The 13,648-nt window shown below is 49.9% G+C and overlaps 1 protein-coding gene across 1 annotated transcript; it reads left to right on the top strand.

Annotated features, from left to right (window-relative positions):
* The first annotated feature begins 961 nt into the window (after positions 1–961).
* LOC149341910 (uncharacterized) lies at positions 962–12,444 on the top strand. The gene is made up of 4 exons (XM_089546711.1): positions 962–1,223; positions 3,940–4,052; positions 4,968–5,188; positions 12,375–12,444. The coding sequence occupies exons 1-4, from the start codon at positions 962–964 to the stop codon at positions 12,442–12,444; spliced, it is 666 nt and encodes a 221-aa protein (XP_089402837.1).
* The last annotated feature ends 1,204 nt before the right edge of the window (positions 12,445–13,648 follow it).

Raw genomic sequence — 13,648 nt, 5'->3', positions numbered from 1 at the left:
AACGACTATGTGTGGAAAACTAAAAAGAGCGCCCTAGAACCATACAGATGTGAGGTCGCTCTCATATTCTCTGCCACAACACATCGTAAAGTATGGATACCTTAACAGCTGTCGCCGAATCTCGCGGCAACCAGTGGTAACCACCGTGGCAATTTTTTTTTTGATGGGCAGCGCGGTCAGCGTCACTCGCTGCTTCCGTGCCCAGACTCGCCATAGCGTTGTCCCCCGTCAGCGAGGCTTTCGGCCGTAAAGGCCGCCTTCGACCTCGAATGCAACGAATGAATGCACCCACCACCACGAAATAACCACACCCAGGGGGAGCCACACCTAGACCGAGATCACTCAATATTGCAGAGGAAGCAGGCTAGAATACTCATCCCCACGCAAGTCCCTGATCTGAGCGGTTGCCACAAGTTGGCGACAGCTTCATGCACATATATTCCCCTATTTAAGTCACAAATAACTTTCATGCCCCTCCCTAAACAAAGCAGCATGCCCGGTCTGGAACAGCTTTGGTTGATCCAACGGACGAGAGAAATCGGGGTAGCCAGCGGTGCACTGGACTAAAGGTAGCGACCAGACCAGGCGCCTCGAACCCCTGAGACCAATACAGTTTTTTTTTTCATCATCATCATCGCATGTTTATGTCGGGACGCTGAAGAGGAAAACGAAGGGTCATTCTTGTGATTTTCGGAACTAATACGTCGATATCTGCGCAGATTAACAGACATGCGGCCTAATTCTCATTAAGCTACGTGCGAATGCAGTCGGAGAGTATGACAGCCCCAGAACTAGCGGGGACGTGTCCGTGTCGATTCCCGTTCGTTTCTTGACCAAACTTCGGGCGGCGCGTGTTGTTGTTATTGTAGCCTTTGACAGAATGGCACATACCCACACTGGGGGATCGGCCAAGAATCCCCCAGTGTGGGTATGTGCCATTCTGCGCGTGTTGCACGTGCCAATGAAGCGAGAAGAAGAGGATGAAGAAAGCATGATGGCCACGCAGCGGCAGCCCCAGCAGGATGTCAGCTCGCAGAACGAAATCACCGCCCAATCGGAAGTCACGCGGTCACAACAGCAGCAGTCCCAGGCCGCGGCCATCAGGACCGTTTCGACTCCGGCGCCGACTCCAGCCCAGGGCGGCGGAGCTCCGGCACGCGTCTGTCGCTTCTGCCACAACAGCGACAACCAGATGAGCATGGTTGTGCCTTGCCACTGCAGAGGTGAGCCCCGGCGGCGACCGCCTGAAGCTCTTCAACGTGCGCTCAGTTCGCAAAAGCACACTTTGCTTTTCGCTTCCGTCGGTATAAGGGGTGCCGTTGCCAAGGTTCGATACCGCAGCCGGCCACCACAGCCATCAAGTCACCGCGGCTTTGTCTTGCGCGGTGAACTTGTGTACCACTAAGGCTATAGATTGTTCATTGCTGCATACGGCGATACTGCCGCAATGGTCCCACGCGCCCTAAGAGCTTCAGGGCAGAAATTCCGTCCCCTGTAGAGTGCTGTAGCCACATGCATGGTTTGGGGAGTCTAGTCACCTTCCACAGGTGGGTCAAAGATTGGATGTGCTGCAGTAGCGGGATTGGGGTAATTACATATCGCTAACAGGCCCGTTATAATAATATATTATATACGGTGATTGCCCTGAAACAGTAGCACCTATTACACCGTTAAAGCCATGCCTGCCACAGATTTCACGCAGCTGAGCAGACGAAGCACTGCACATTTCTTCTCTCTTTCCCTCTTTTTATTACGCGGCTAAGTATGAACTGCAACCTAGACTGTCACGAGGAACGCTTAGCCCACCGCAATTGTCCTCCGCTTCAAATGAGCGGTCAGCATGCGGCGTGAACTCGAATTCTTGTGTGCGCCAGCGCACACAGGAATGAGCCGCTTACTATAGGCTAATACCTCCCCCAGTTTTACAAATATCCCTTCATTTACCCTCCTTTGAACAACGCTGAAATGTCAGCTATGCTCGGGGACAGCTTTTCTAGCAATGCAGCGAAGGCTCAGCAAGAAAGGGAAGGAGATGGGTCTGTCCCCTGCGCCGTGGGGAGTGGGCTCCTCAGCACTGGCGACCCCGCACCTAGCTCTCTGACTTCGCCCTTCACCCACTAGCCCACTCACCGCGACACAGAGACAAAGGCCCACCCCCTTCCTTTCCTGTCTAGTCTTTGCTGCATTTCGAAAAAAAAAATGTTGTCTGCGAGCACAGTCCATCCAGGTTTGCTCACAGGGAGCTAACCATTATTCTTCACTTGCGCAAAACATGGCTACTAAGTTGGTTCATTTTCTTTAACCGCCCTTTCCGTAATACCTCCGAAAAGGCACTATTAAGGATACGAGAATAAAAGACGGACGCATTTTTCCAAGTGGTGGAACTGTGCTGTCCTCTCCTCGTTAGAAGTGCACTGCCTGATTTTACTACTAAGCGCCGTTGCGCAGATACAGAGGCCCCATCATCTAGTTCTTTTATTCCGCAAGGCAAACCTGTTTTCATTCATGCTATATCTCTTTGCTTTATTCTCTGAGGCACTACTGATCGCATCAAAAATAGAAACTCCGTATTTTACGTCACGTTCTTCCTTCTTCCTCTCGAACGTTCTGCAGAATGTGCCGTATAAGCGTTAGATGATCCTCTTCACTGCTTGTCTGTCAGCAGCGTGCTTACGCTCCCCGATAGAATTTGCAGTGCTGCCTTTGACGGCTTTGCGACTGACACTTGAGCAGGCATCGCAGGGAGCTGGAACGACAGCGACACAAAGTGTACTGTTAACACTCTTGTATAGACACTGCTTGATGAGTGTCACCCCTGTGCTACGGGCAGCAGCTATCAACGATGAACAGACAAAGGCATTAGTAAAATAACCGCTATAGGTTTCTCGAGGTGATCGATCGCTAACATCCTAAGAGCTCGATGAGTGAATGTAGTCGATTGTCCGCACCACGCATGGCGGCCTTCAAGGCAGTTGGGAAAATATTACATTGCAGCAGAACAACGCATGCGCATTGCATCTCTTCGCCGCCTGTTTAGCTCTACCTGACTGCTCAGGTTGACTAAACCTGCCACCACGTGCTGACACCTGCCTCTATCAGCGACGGTACGAGGCTTTGGGGTTCGTTTGCTGAGCCTAAGGCAGCGGGACTGCGGCGGCCGCATTTAGGCGGAGGCAAAACGTAAATAGTGCCCGTGTGTTCCGCTAACTCACGTAAGGAACCCCAGGTATTCGAAATTAACCCGGAGGCCTCCGCCACGGCTCTCCTATAGCCTATTGGCAGGACGTATACCCAACATGCCATACCATACCACTGCCTCTTCTCCTACTTATGTGCAACACTCCTCAATTTGCTGCCCTTAATCAGCCGCCCTTTCGCTGTCGGTAAATGGGAGCTTAACTAAGCGCACACCTTTGCAAACGGCTATGATGATGCGCAGGGGCTAGCATGGCAGTCAAAAGCAAATACGAAATGGTGGACTCCTGGAGCTGGAGTTACGAGTGCAGCCGAATTAAAAAGGCCTCTGCTTATACGGTCAGCAAGTTGCTGATTTATAACACATCTGCAGCTTTTACACTTCAGTGGAGACATTTGCTACTGTACTCCTGCGGTTCGATTTAAATAGCAGTAACCCGGGCCGCCCAGCCCGTTCCTACTAAGCAGTCATATAATTGGCCGTGCTTATGGAGAGTCAGTACCTCACTGCAAATACGCAGTAAACGGTTCTGTAAGAAATTAAGCCGTCGTGGAAAATGTTGCAGTGTGCGATAATTTATGACACTGCAAAAGTTGTTCTTTGTTGCTGCCACTGACTTAGAAGACAACAAGCCATTTGTATTCGCTTGCCGCCTCCCTTTTGTCTTGGCGATAAACGCCTCGATGCTGTAAGCTGAAAATGCCTAGAGATCAGAAAAGGAGCCCCCTTCGATTGCTGTGCAGGAGAGCTGACCCACGCCCACGCCAACTGCGTAGCAGTCCAGGTCTTTCAGAACCATTTGTATTCCTGCCAGTTTTGCCACTACGACTTCATCATCCGCTGGGATCATCAAAAGGTCAGCGTACGTGCAGTGAACTACACGAAAATGCTCGCGATGCAAAAGGTGGCCGCCAGCAGTGCTGGCAACTGCGATCGAAACTGACATAGTTCATGCTGTCTTTCACTGCCACCCTTACGTCCCCGTCAGAATGCGTGCAGGCACATAGTGAGGCCGCTTCCTTGTTTTCTCCCAGGCGTCGACAATTATTATATAATGAGGTCAGCGCTTGCACTTTGTGTATAAATATCATGTTGCTGATATCAGTTGAACTTAACGCTGTTGTTTTCTCATTATTGAATTGGGTAGTCCAATATGGATGAGCGAATATTGTCATCAGGTCGACTAGTTCAGGGGCGCTTATTCCGTGACGCTTAGTTTTTGATTGCTCGTTTCTTTATTTATATCTTTCTTTTCTCCTTTTTTGCACTCTTTTAAGTACTGAAACAATGTAGCTTCCATTTCAGGATGCGTCATTTATGTCTTTCTGTCTGAGTACCATTTTCGAGCCTTGACATGGTGTCTTGTCTTGAAAGCTGCAGAACGACGAGAAGGGCCATTTGTCAGACGCCTACGCTCGAAGGAAAACAACGCAAAGGACATTGGCGAAAAGAGGCCGGGATCTTCTTGTTTTCCTTCAGGTCGGTTCTGGCTAGTGCACGCTGCAAGTGTCCTCCATTTTTGGACCGCACACTCAGCGACCCTATGCTGACCAGTGACTTCGGCCCTGCTACACAGTATGAGGTCCACTGATAGCAGTTTGATCCAGGACGGCGTTAGAGGCGAGGTCGTGAATATGCCCGGAAAGAGCCCATTTAGTTGAAGCGGCCAGAGACGTTGCAGCTGCTTCGTTCGCTGAGCTGGCGGCCGACCCACGTGGTCGACTCCTCGGATTTACTTCGTCTCACTGACGTCATCGCTGTGGCCCCGCAGACGTTCCGCGAGTGGCTCCTGAGCGAGGAGACGGCCGGCCACCAGCGGCGCCTCGTGTTCAGCCTGCTGTTCGCGTTCACCATGGCCGTGGTGCTGGCCCTGGCCTGGCTGCAGGCGGCGCGCGCACTGGCCCGCGTGCCCCGCATGCTGGCCGTGCTGCTGGCGCTATTCCTCATGGCGCACACGGCCTGCTGGGTCGGATTCGCGCTGTACAACTTCTGGTCAGTATCCGCCGCGCTCTGAAGCTCAACTTGAGATCTGCCCAAACTTGCAACGGCCCACCTTTGTATCCCAAGTTTAACCTAAGACCTCTGTACCCTAAGTTTTAGGTGGGCGCATATGGAGCTCCGGAAGTAGCTTCGACAACGTGCGACGAATCAGATGCTGCTGAGAGGGTTAGAGAAACGCTCAGGCTTTCGCTGCACTCCTGGTCTCAAACATGGCGTCCACAGCGACGTCGATGCTATAAAACGCGTCTCAGGGGAGAGATGCGAGAACGAGAAAGTTTTATGAGGCAAGCAAATGTCCAGCAATCATCGCACTCTCGGTGGATTCCTGAACCGCGCCGTCAAGGATGGTAGGGAGCGATCGCATTCTTTTGTCTCTTCCTACTTTCTCTCTGTCCGTCATCCTTTGCCTCACGGTGCGATTGACGGGTCCACCGAGGGTGAAACAGTTACTGCACCTTTTAATTCATTCATCATAAGCGCTCCTTTGTTTTCGTGGGGTGGAAGAGGAAAAAAGCGCCCTAATGGAAGGCTTCTGTTTACTTTCCACAGAGGGGTACTACGTAGGGTCGCACACCTACTAGTTTTAAACTGCAGACAAGAAACCGCGTACGCGTACCTTTCCATCGGGACCATGCAAATGTCGTTATCCGACGAGCCGCTCGGCTCGTCGGGTAACGGCGGCCGCTTGCTACGGTGCGCCGCGCACCTCTCTCTAGAGGCGCTAGTGACGTTATAGCGTGACGTCATACCAGGAGAGAGAGAGACGGGCTACCCACTCGGCTCGTCGGGTAACGGCAGCCGCTTGCCACGGCGCGCCGCGCTCTTCCCACTAGAGGCACTGCATATGCAGTATAAAACACCTGCTTTCGCAACCTACCAGACTTAATTAACCAAAGTTAGGCCCCCCGCCAATTTTTGGCGCATGGTTTGGCGCTCGCTCCCTGCTTCACCGCAAATTGGCTACGCGCTCTGCAGAACAATGCAACGCTCTGCGTTCGCACGGCCCATTCCCTCATTCTGCGCGCTGACAAGGCTATCCCTCGCCGTTCTGCAACCTCCTCGCTGCACATGGCCCACTACGAGCGCGCTCTGCGTATATGGCTCTATGTGCAGTTTAGTTTCTGTTCTCGCCGCATAGTTTGGAACCATTTGACAGTTCGCTCAGTGTACTCGACGCTATCGAGGTCTTTCACACGGCCAAATGGCAGATAAATGAAAGAGCAACAATGAATCACCACACTGCAAGTAGCAAGAGTCTGGCGCACACATTCCCTGTAACGCGGAAAAGTGTTGTGGCATGCGCGCTCGTGAGCTGTGCGGCGAAGACGACTTCCAGACCATGCGCCCTCTTTCCCGGTGGCCTCAAAACTGAGCTAAATAGTCCGAATAGGCCCTCTGCGACATCACTGCTCCGTGTTGTACCGTATCGCGGCGTCTGCTCGTGGCTTGTCGCGTTCGCCATGCCTTGCTGCGCATGCGCCGGCGTCTCGCCAAATGTATTTAACCCCGTGCGGACGCCATGCACGGGGGTCGCTGGTTCGAGGCTGCTAGTGAGCGCCTCGTAATAAACCGTCCCGTTCCCTGGGCTCGGCGTCTGGTTACAACACTCCGAGACCCGTTTTCTAGGCGTTTCAGAAGGCGCGTGTTGACACATTCGGCTAGTACACGCGTATTCGGCCACGTGGTGGGCACCTGGTGCGCGTGTCGAAGGCTCCCGCAGCGCACATTGGTGGCACGGTAAACGGAACACACAGGGACGTTAAAGACCGCTGGCAATGCACAGTCGCAACTGGCTCAGCGGGGGCTGTAACGACGAAATCGCGGGGCCCCTTTGACTTTTGTTGCAACGAGGTTCAACTGTATAAGCCTGTGGGCCATGGTATCCGTTAGAAAATGTGTGCCTCAGCTGCCTGTATTAGTTGTGCTGTACTGTAGTGCACGCCTTCATCGCTGCTTCGTGCTACTTGCAGTGCGGTGATTCATTGTCACAGAATTGGCAGATATCTGGTCTTACAGGTTTACTTTGCCATTTTGTCCGAATTTAAATATAGGTTATTAAAATGTAGCGGTAACGCTCGGAAAAGGTTATTTCGCAGTTTATTTGCGAGTCTTCTTAGATATTATAAGAAAAGGACATTCAGAATATAAAACGACGTTTGACCAGAACGAAATCTAGCCTTGTCGTATCATTTCGGTGCTACCTTGACTGCACTAACTAGTTCTCCTAAATGAGATTTCTTAATTCTTGAAAGCGGCATTTCACCTTTAATTTAAAGCATAAGTGAGCACCCGTTTTATTCAACATCAAATGGCGTCGTCATACAGGCACTACCAGCGGCGTAAGCTCCTTTTCTTATTATAAGCCCTACCTGTTCCTTCTTCGACCTGTTGTACCTGCGCTCTCCTCTACGGGGCTCGTGCGTTTCTAGAACAACACGTCTGGGCGCCATACTACTGCCGGCACCTGTCACTTCTTAGTGGCCCTCCCGCGCAGTACAACGGAAGTGCGTCTTTGTTGATGCAAAACCTCTTGGCTTGTTTCCGGTTCGGCCTTAGAGGGTTACTGTGTGTGTGTGTGTGTGTGTGTGTGTGTGTGTGTGTGTGTGTGTGTGTGTGTGTGTGTGTGTGTGTGTGTGTGTGTGTGTGTGTGTGTGTGTGTGTGTGTGTGTGTGTGTGTGTGTGTGTGTGTGTGTGTGTGTGTGTGTGTGTGTGTGTGTGTGTGTGTGTGTGTGTGTGTGTGTGTGTGTGTGTGTGTGTGTGTGTGTGTGTGTGTGTGTGTGTGTGTGTGTGTGTGTGTGTGTGTGTGTGTGTGTGTGTGTGTGTGTGTGTGTGTGTGTGTGTGTGTGTGTGTGTGTGTGTGTGTGTGTGTGTGTGTGTGTGTGTGTGTGTGTGTGTGTGTGTGTGTGTGTGTGTGTGTGTGTGTGTGTGTGTGTGTGTGTGTGTGTGTGTGTGTGTGTGTGTGTGTGTGTGTGTGTGTGTGTGTGTGTGTGTGTGTGTGTGTGTGTGTGTGTGTGTGTGTGTGTGTGTGTGTGTGTGTGTGTGTGTGTGTGTGTGTGTGTGTGTGTGTGTGTGTGTGTGTGTGTGTGTGTGTGTGTGTGTGTGTGTGTGTGTGTGTGTGTGTGTGTGTGTGTGTGTGTGTGTGTGTGTGTGTGTGTGTGTGTGTGTGTGTGTGTGTGTGTGTGTGTGTGTGTGTGTGTGTGTGTGTGTGTGTGTGTGTGTGTGTGTGTGTGTGTGTGTGTGTGTGTGTGTGTGTGTGTGTGTGTGTGTGTGTGTGTGTGTGTGTGTGTGTGTGTGTGTGTGTGTGTGTGTGTGTGTGTGTGTGTGTGTGTGTGTGTGTGTGTGTGTGTGTGTGTGTGTGTGTGTGTGTGTGTGTGTGTGTGTGTGTGTGTGTGTGTGTGTGTGTGTGTGTGTGTGTGTGTGTGTGTGTGTGTGTGTGTGTGTGTGTGTGTGTGTGTGTGTGTGTGTGTGTGTGTGTGTGTGTGTGTGTGTGTGTGTGTGTGTGTGTGTGTGTGTGTGTGTGTGTGTGTGTGTGTGTGTGTGTGTGTGTGTGTGTGTGTGTGTGTGTGTGTGTGTGTGTGTGTGTGTGTGTGTGTGTGTGTGTGTGTGTGTGTGTGTGTGTGTGTGTGTGTGTGTGTGTGTGTGTGTGTGTGTGTGTGTGTGTGTGTGTGTGTGTGTGTGTGTGTGTGTGTGTGTGTGTGTGTGTGTGTGTGTGTGTGTGTGTGTGTGTGTGTGTGTGTGTGTGTGTGTGTGTGTGTGTGTGTGTGTGTGTGTGTGTGTGTGTGTGTGTGTGTGTGTGTGTGTGTGTGTGTGTGTGTGTGTGTGTGTGTGTGTGTGTGTGTGTGTGTGTGTGTGTGTGTGTGTGTGTGTGTGTGTGTGTGTGTGTGTGTGTGTGTGTGTGTGTGTGTGTGTTCAGAAATTGAAAACAAGATTGTATTCACGACGTTTCGGCTGGAGGACCAGCCTTTTTCTAGTGTGGCTGCTCCACTCGAAAAAGGCTGATCCTCCAGCCGAAACGTCGTGAATTATTTCCTGTTATGTTTTTCAATTTCTGGTGACTTTATCTTATATTGATCAATCAGCTGCCAAGAAATCACTTTTGTGTCGATATATAAATTAATGGATCGCAACCAACTACCCCGGCCCATCGTGTTATTCGAGGTTTACTGTGACACTCTACCCCGCCGCGGTGGCTCAGTGGTTACGGCGCTCGGCTGCTGACCCGGAAGACGCGGGTTCGATCCCGGCCGCGGCGGCTGAATTTCTTGAAGGCGAAATTCTAGAGGCCCTTGTGCAGTGCGATGTCAGTGCACGTTAAATAACCCCAGGTGGTCGAAATTTCCGGAGCCCTTCACTACGGCGTCTCTCATAGCCTCAGTCGCTTTGGGACGTTAAACCCTAATAAACCAAACCAAACCTTTTTGTGCATACTGCATCGAAGGCATTCGTTAATGAGTAAATGCTCTGTGAGTGTTGTTCTTGTTCGGGGCGCACGTAGTACAATGTATTTTGCTTTGACTTTCAGTTTTTCGCTCAGTAGCGTTGTGAACGTTGTGCAAAAGACTTGCGGTCAGTTGGAGTTCTAGAAGGCACTCGCGGCACCTGGTGAAAGAAACATGAAGTAACCGCTTGTCGAGAAAAACTGCACACAAAGATGCGCAAACACGTGCGTTTACAGTACGTCTCGATAGCGCTGCCGTTCTGCACATCACCTTTCGGAAAAAAAAAAAAAAATCTGGTTTGTCAAAAGTTGTTTTACACGCAGAATGGCTGAAAATGAAAAGCCTTGAAACTTTCGCTGAGGCGGTTTTTCTAGTTTTCCCCCGCCGTACACTTCCTGTGGAAGTGAAAGGAAGGCCCTCAAATAACCGAGCCCTAGCATCCACCCGGAAATTGCGGTGCGTTAAGTTCCGGTGCAAAGATTTCGGGCTGGCTTTTCCCCGCTTCCGATTGCGCTATGCTTACATAATCCCGAAAAAGCGGACGCGCGAACCGGAAGTTGTGCTGCTAATAAGGATGTCTACCAGCTTGGCAGGCACAGTTTGTGCTTGGGCGTGGAAAAAGAGTTCTCGTAAGGTCCTCACGTTATCAATACATGGCGCCGACGAATCAGCATGGAGTATAGTCTACGTTTGAAAGCCACGGGCATTTTTTGGTGTGCTGTAGCGATTATGTTTATGAGAAGAAAAAATATATTTTCACAATGTTTGCGTGCTTTCATATACCGAGTCAAGGAGCCAGTGTTCACCAAGAACAAAGAAGAAACAAGAACTGTGCAATGTCTATTTTCTAACCCCCTGTGTGCTTGTTTCGTTTCATTTCATTTCGTTACCTTAAAGACTCCAATAAGGGGTGTTACATAAGAGGTGACAATATTAAAAAAAAGTTACCTTAACAGGAAATGTTTTACATTTTCAACAAACTGTGACAAGCACGTGATGACAGCAAGTCGTTTGGAAGGCCGTTGCAGTCTTCAGGTGTGCGAAGGAAAAAGGAATTTGAAAATGTGATAGAGCTAGAACGATGGCCGGCAACTTTTAGCTAATGGCTGATGCGGGCCGGGAGAAAGTAATAAGGTGCGATGCGCATAGAGCTGTGAAATATTTTGTGAAATACAGAGGGGCTGGCAGTACGACGACGAAGCGATAAGGGTGATAATCCAGAACCTGTTTTTGAGGAGGTAACTCTCATGTCATAGGAATACGATGAATGAATGAAATGGGCAGAGCGATTTTGAACAAATTCGAGCGCATCAACAAGAAAGGCCTGATGAGGATTCCAAATGGGCAGTGCAAATTCTAGTTTAGACCTGACGAATGATTTGTAGGCTAATAACTTTACATGTGAGCGAACATGATGTTTATTACTTTTTAAGAAACGTAACGTCGTGTTCACTGACGATATTACGTTAGTAACATGCAAACTTCAAGAGAGGTCGCTAGCGATTGTTACCCCTAAATACTTGCATAACTGGACTAGTTGTACAGGAACTTCAGAGATTACATAAGGAAAGATATGAGGATTACGGCGACGGATGATGGACAGAGAGTTACACTTATCTGGGTTAAGTTCCATTGGCCACTCGTTGCACCAGTCCTGAATAGCATTTAGATCGTTTTGAAGAGAAGATTGGTCGCTGAGGTAAGTAAGAATAGCACGATAAATTGCACAGTCGTCAGCGAACATACGCATGTTAATGTTACTTGTGACGGCAAATCATTAATATGTATGAGAAAAAGTAGCGGGAAAGTTTTACCACCAGGCGTTTATAAGGTACTTTATGAAAGGCTGTAGCAAAATTGGAAAATACGGCGTCAGTCTGCATTACAATCAAGGTTAGCGTGCAGATCGTGTAAGAATGTGGCAGTCTCACAGGAGTAACCCCGGCGAAACCATGTGCAGGATGGGAAAATTTGTTCAAGAAATGTCATGATGTGGACATAGTTGACGTGCTTCATGATTTTTCAAGGAACACTAGTTAGAGAGATGGGACGGTAATTTAGCGGCGAGTTCTTGTTACCTGACTTGTAGACTGGAACGACCTTCTCGTGTTTCCAGTCTTTGGGCACTTGGAGAGTGTAAACACAGATGAAAAGGCTGCGTTGAACGTAGTATTCGGTATCATATGGTTTCACCCGACACATCGGTGCGGGAAATCGTAGGTGTGGGGTGCAGGTTCCTTTGTATAATGAAGATTATGCGGTGTTATACTTTTCAAGTCATAAAACGAAGGAAAAATTTTGGCTACGGTTTAGTAATGAAATGTTAAAAGCATACGGGGACATCAAATTCCTTGAATCTTTTGTTTGCATCATCAGCATGAAAGCTGACCATTCTTTGTATTTTTTGCTTCGCAGTCTGTCACTTGCAGCGCCGTGAAATATAGCGGAGTTGGGCGTCCTGATGACAGTGTTTCTTACAGAGGGGTGACAACCATTGTTCGGCCGGGAGACGTCATTTTGTTTCACGTGGATGGCATGGACATTAAGCTTCTACGTCTGTCAATTGTATTGAACAATCTAATTGTCCAGTTAGTCGAAATGCAACACTGCGGAACAATACTGCGACGCTTCAAAATTCAGTCTTGAGAAACACAAATTGCTCAGTTGTCACCCCCCGACATTGAGGCGCCGTGCAGCGGGACCCCTTGCTTCACTCACGTGTCGTATTCCATCCGCAGGTTGTATTTCCTGGCCTACCTCAACTGGAAGTCTCTTCCTGTCCCTATGACCGCCCCCACGGCGCGATAACACCCTCACAGACAGTGCTGCGCACCTCCCGTCTGGCGGTTTATGCAGTGGCTGCTCATGCAGCAGTTTTCCCAAGCCCTTGTCTGCGCTCTGCTGTGCGACGAAGACTTTTTTTCAGGTCATTTTTTTAATCTTTCGCACCATGTTACAAGTGCATACTCGTTGCATTTTTCTATACCGACATAAATACGATTTCTGCAGTTGTCATTTTGCATTGTTATGATGCTCCAACACTGAGGTCGGTGCAGAGGTTTGCTTCACGCGGCTGACATGTAAACAATTCATAATTTTTTGCCGAGTAGAGCCCAGTGAGCTTCAAAGCGAAGCTGAGAAGAGTAACAAGAGTCTCAGCTGCACCCATGCGAAGTTCATTGGCAGTATTAGCTCGGTAGGCTCCCATTAAGCAGAAAAGCCGGCGTCGTTGGCGGCGGCATTGGGAACAGGTGGCCCACCTGCCACGTAAGAGGACAGACAGCTGTGCAAGTTGGTTGCGATCCATAGAATAACAGCGCTGAAAACGAGAACAAATGAAAAACCAGACCAGTACGAGCGCTGACTTTCAACTAAAAAAAGTCGCCGCTCGTGTTTGGTTTTTCGTTTGCCCTCGTTTTCCGCGCTGTTATTCTATGGACTTCCACCTATAGGCTACGTGACCCGGTGCCGTCATCACAATTTGCTCACGGTCTGTGACCAAACTGCCCACCCTAGCAGGTGGCAGTTAAATTAATGATTGGTCGCGAGAGGTCGCCGGCGGGAAGCAACCTGTGTCTCAAGCCCCACCCGTGGCTATGTCGGAAACAGCCGGTGCAGTGGCGCATTGCATAACCGCTCCACCGGGAGTACCTTGCGGACTCCATGCAATCTATGAACGAAAAGTAGAGGATGGCCATTTCCTTGTAGGCATGTAGGCCGAACCTAGGCCACTGAGAAGTCGTACTGGCGCGGTAGCGATCTCTAATGATATCCCATTGTACCCTTCAGTGTAAGTCAAGCATTATTTGATGTGAAGTAAGGAGCAGTGTCAGTGTCCCTCCCAGGCTGCACCCATTTAATGCTGCCGCATCATACCCTTAAGGCGGCGGTTAAGTGTACTCTCAAGTTGTTTTAAAGTGCAGCTTTTAGTAGCGGGTGTCCAAGTAGCAGAGCGAAACGGGAAGATCCCGAAGGGTCGTCATAGCAGCATAGCACGCCACCAGCTAGCGGT

This window comes from Amblyomma mixtum, chromosome 5 (genome assembly GCF_055824585.1).
Source record: "Amblyomma mixtum isolate Tamu chromosome 5, ASM5582458v1, whole genome shotgun sequence".
In the NCBI taxonomy this organism is placed as follows: domain Eukaryota; kingdom Metazoa; phylum Arthropoda; class Arachnida; order Ixodida; family Ixodidae; genus Amblyomma; species Amblyomma mixtum.
Note: the sequence above shows the minus strand (reverse complement) of the source record. Positions and strands in the feature narration are given on the sequence as shown.

Coding starts and splice junctions, on each gene's coding strand:
- LOC149341910 (XM_089546711.1), top strand. CDS start 962: ATGAAGCGAGAAGAAGAGGATGAAGAAAGCATGATGGCCACGCAGCGG. Junction 1,224..3,939: donor TGTGCCTTGCCACTGCAGAG/GTGAGCCCCGGC, acceptor ATTGCTGTGCAG/GAGAGCTGACCCACGCCCAC. Junction 5,189..12,374: donor TTCGCGCTGTACAACTTCTG/GTCAGTATCCGC, acceptor TTCCATCCGCAG/GTTGTATTTCCTGGCCTACC.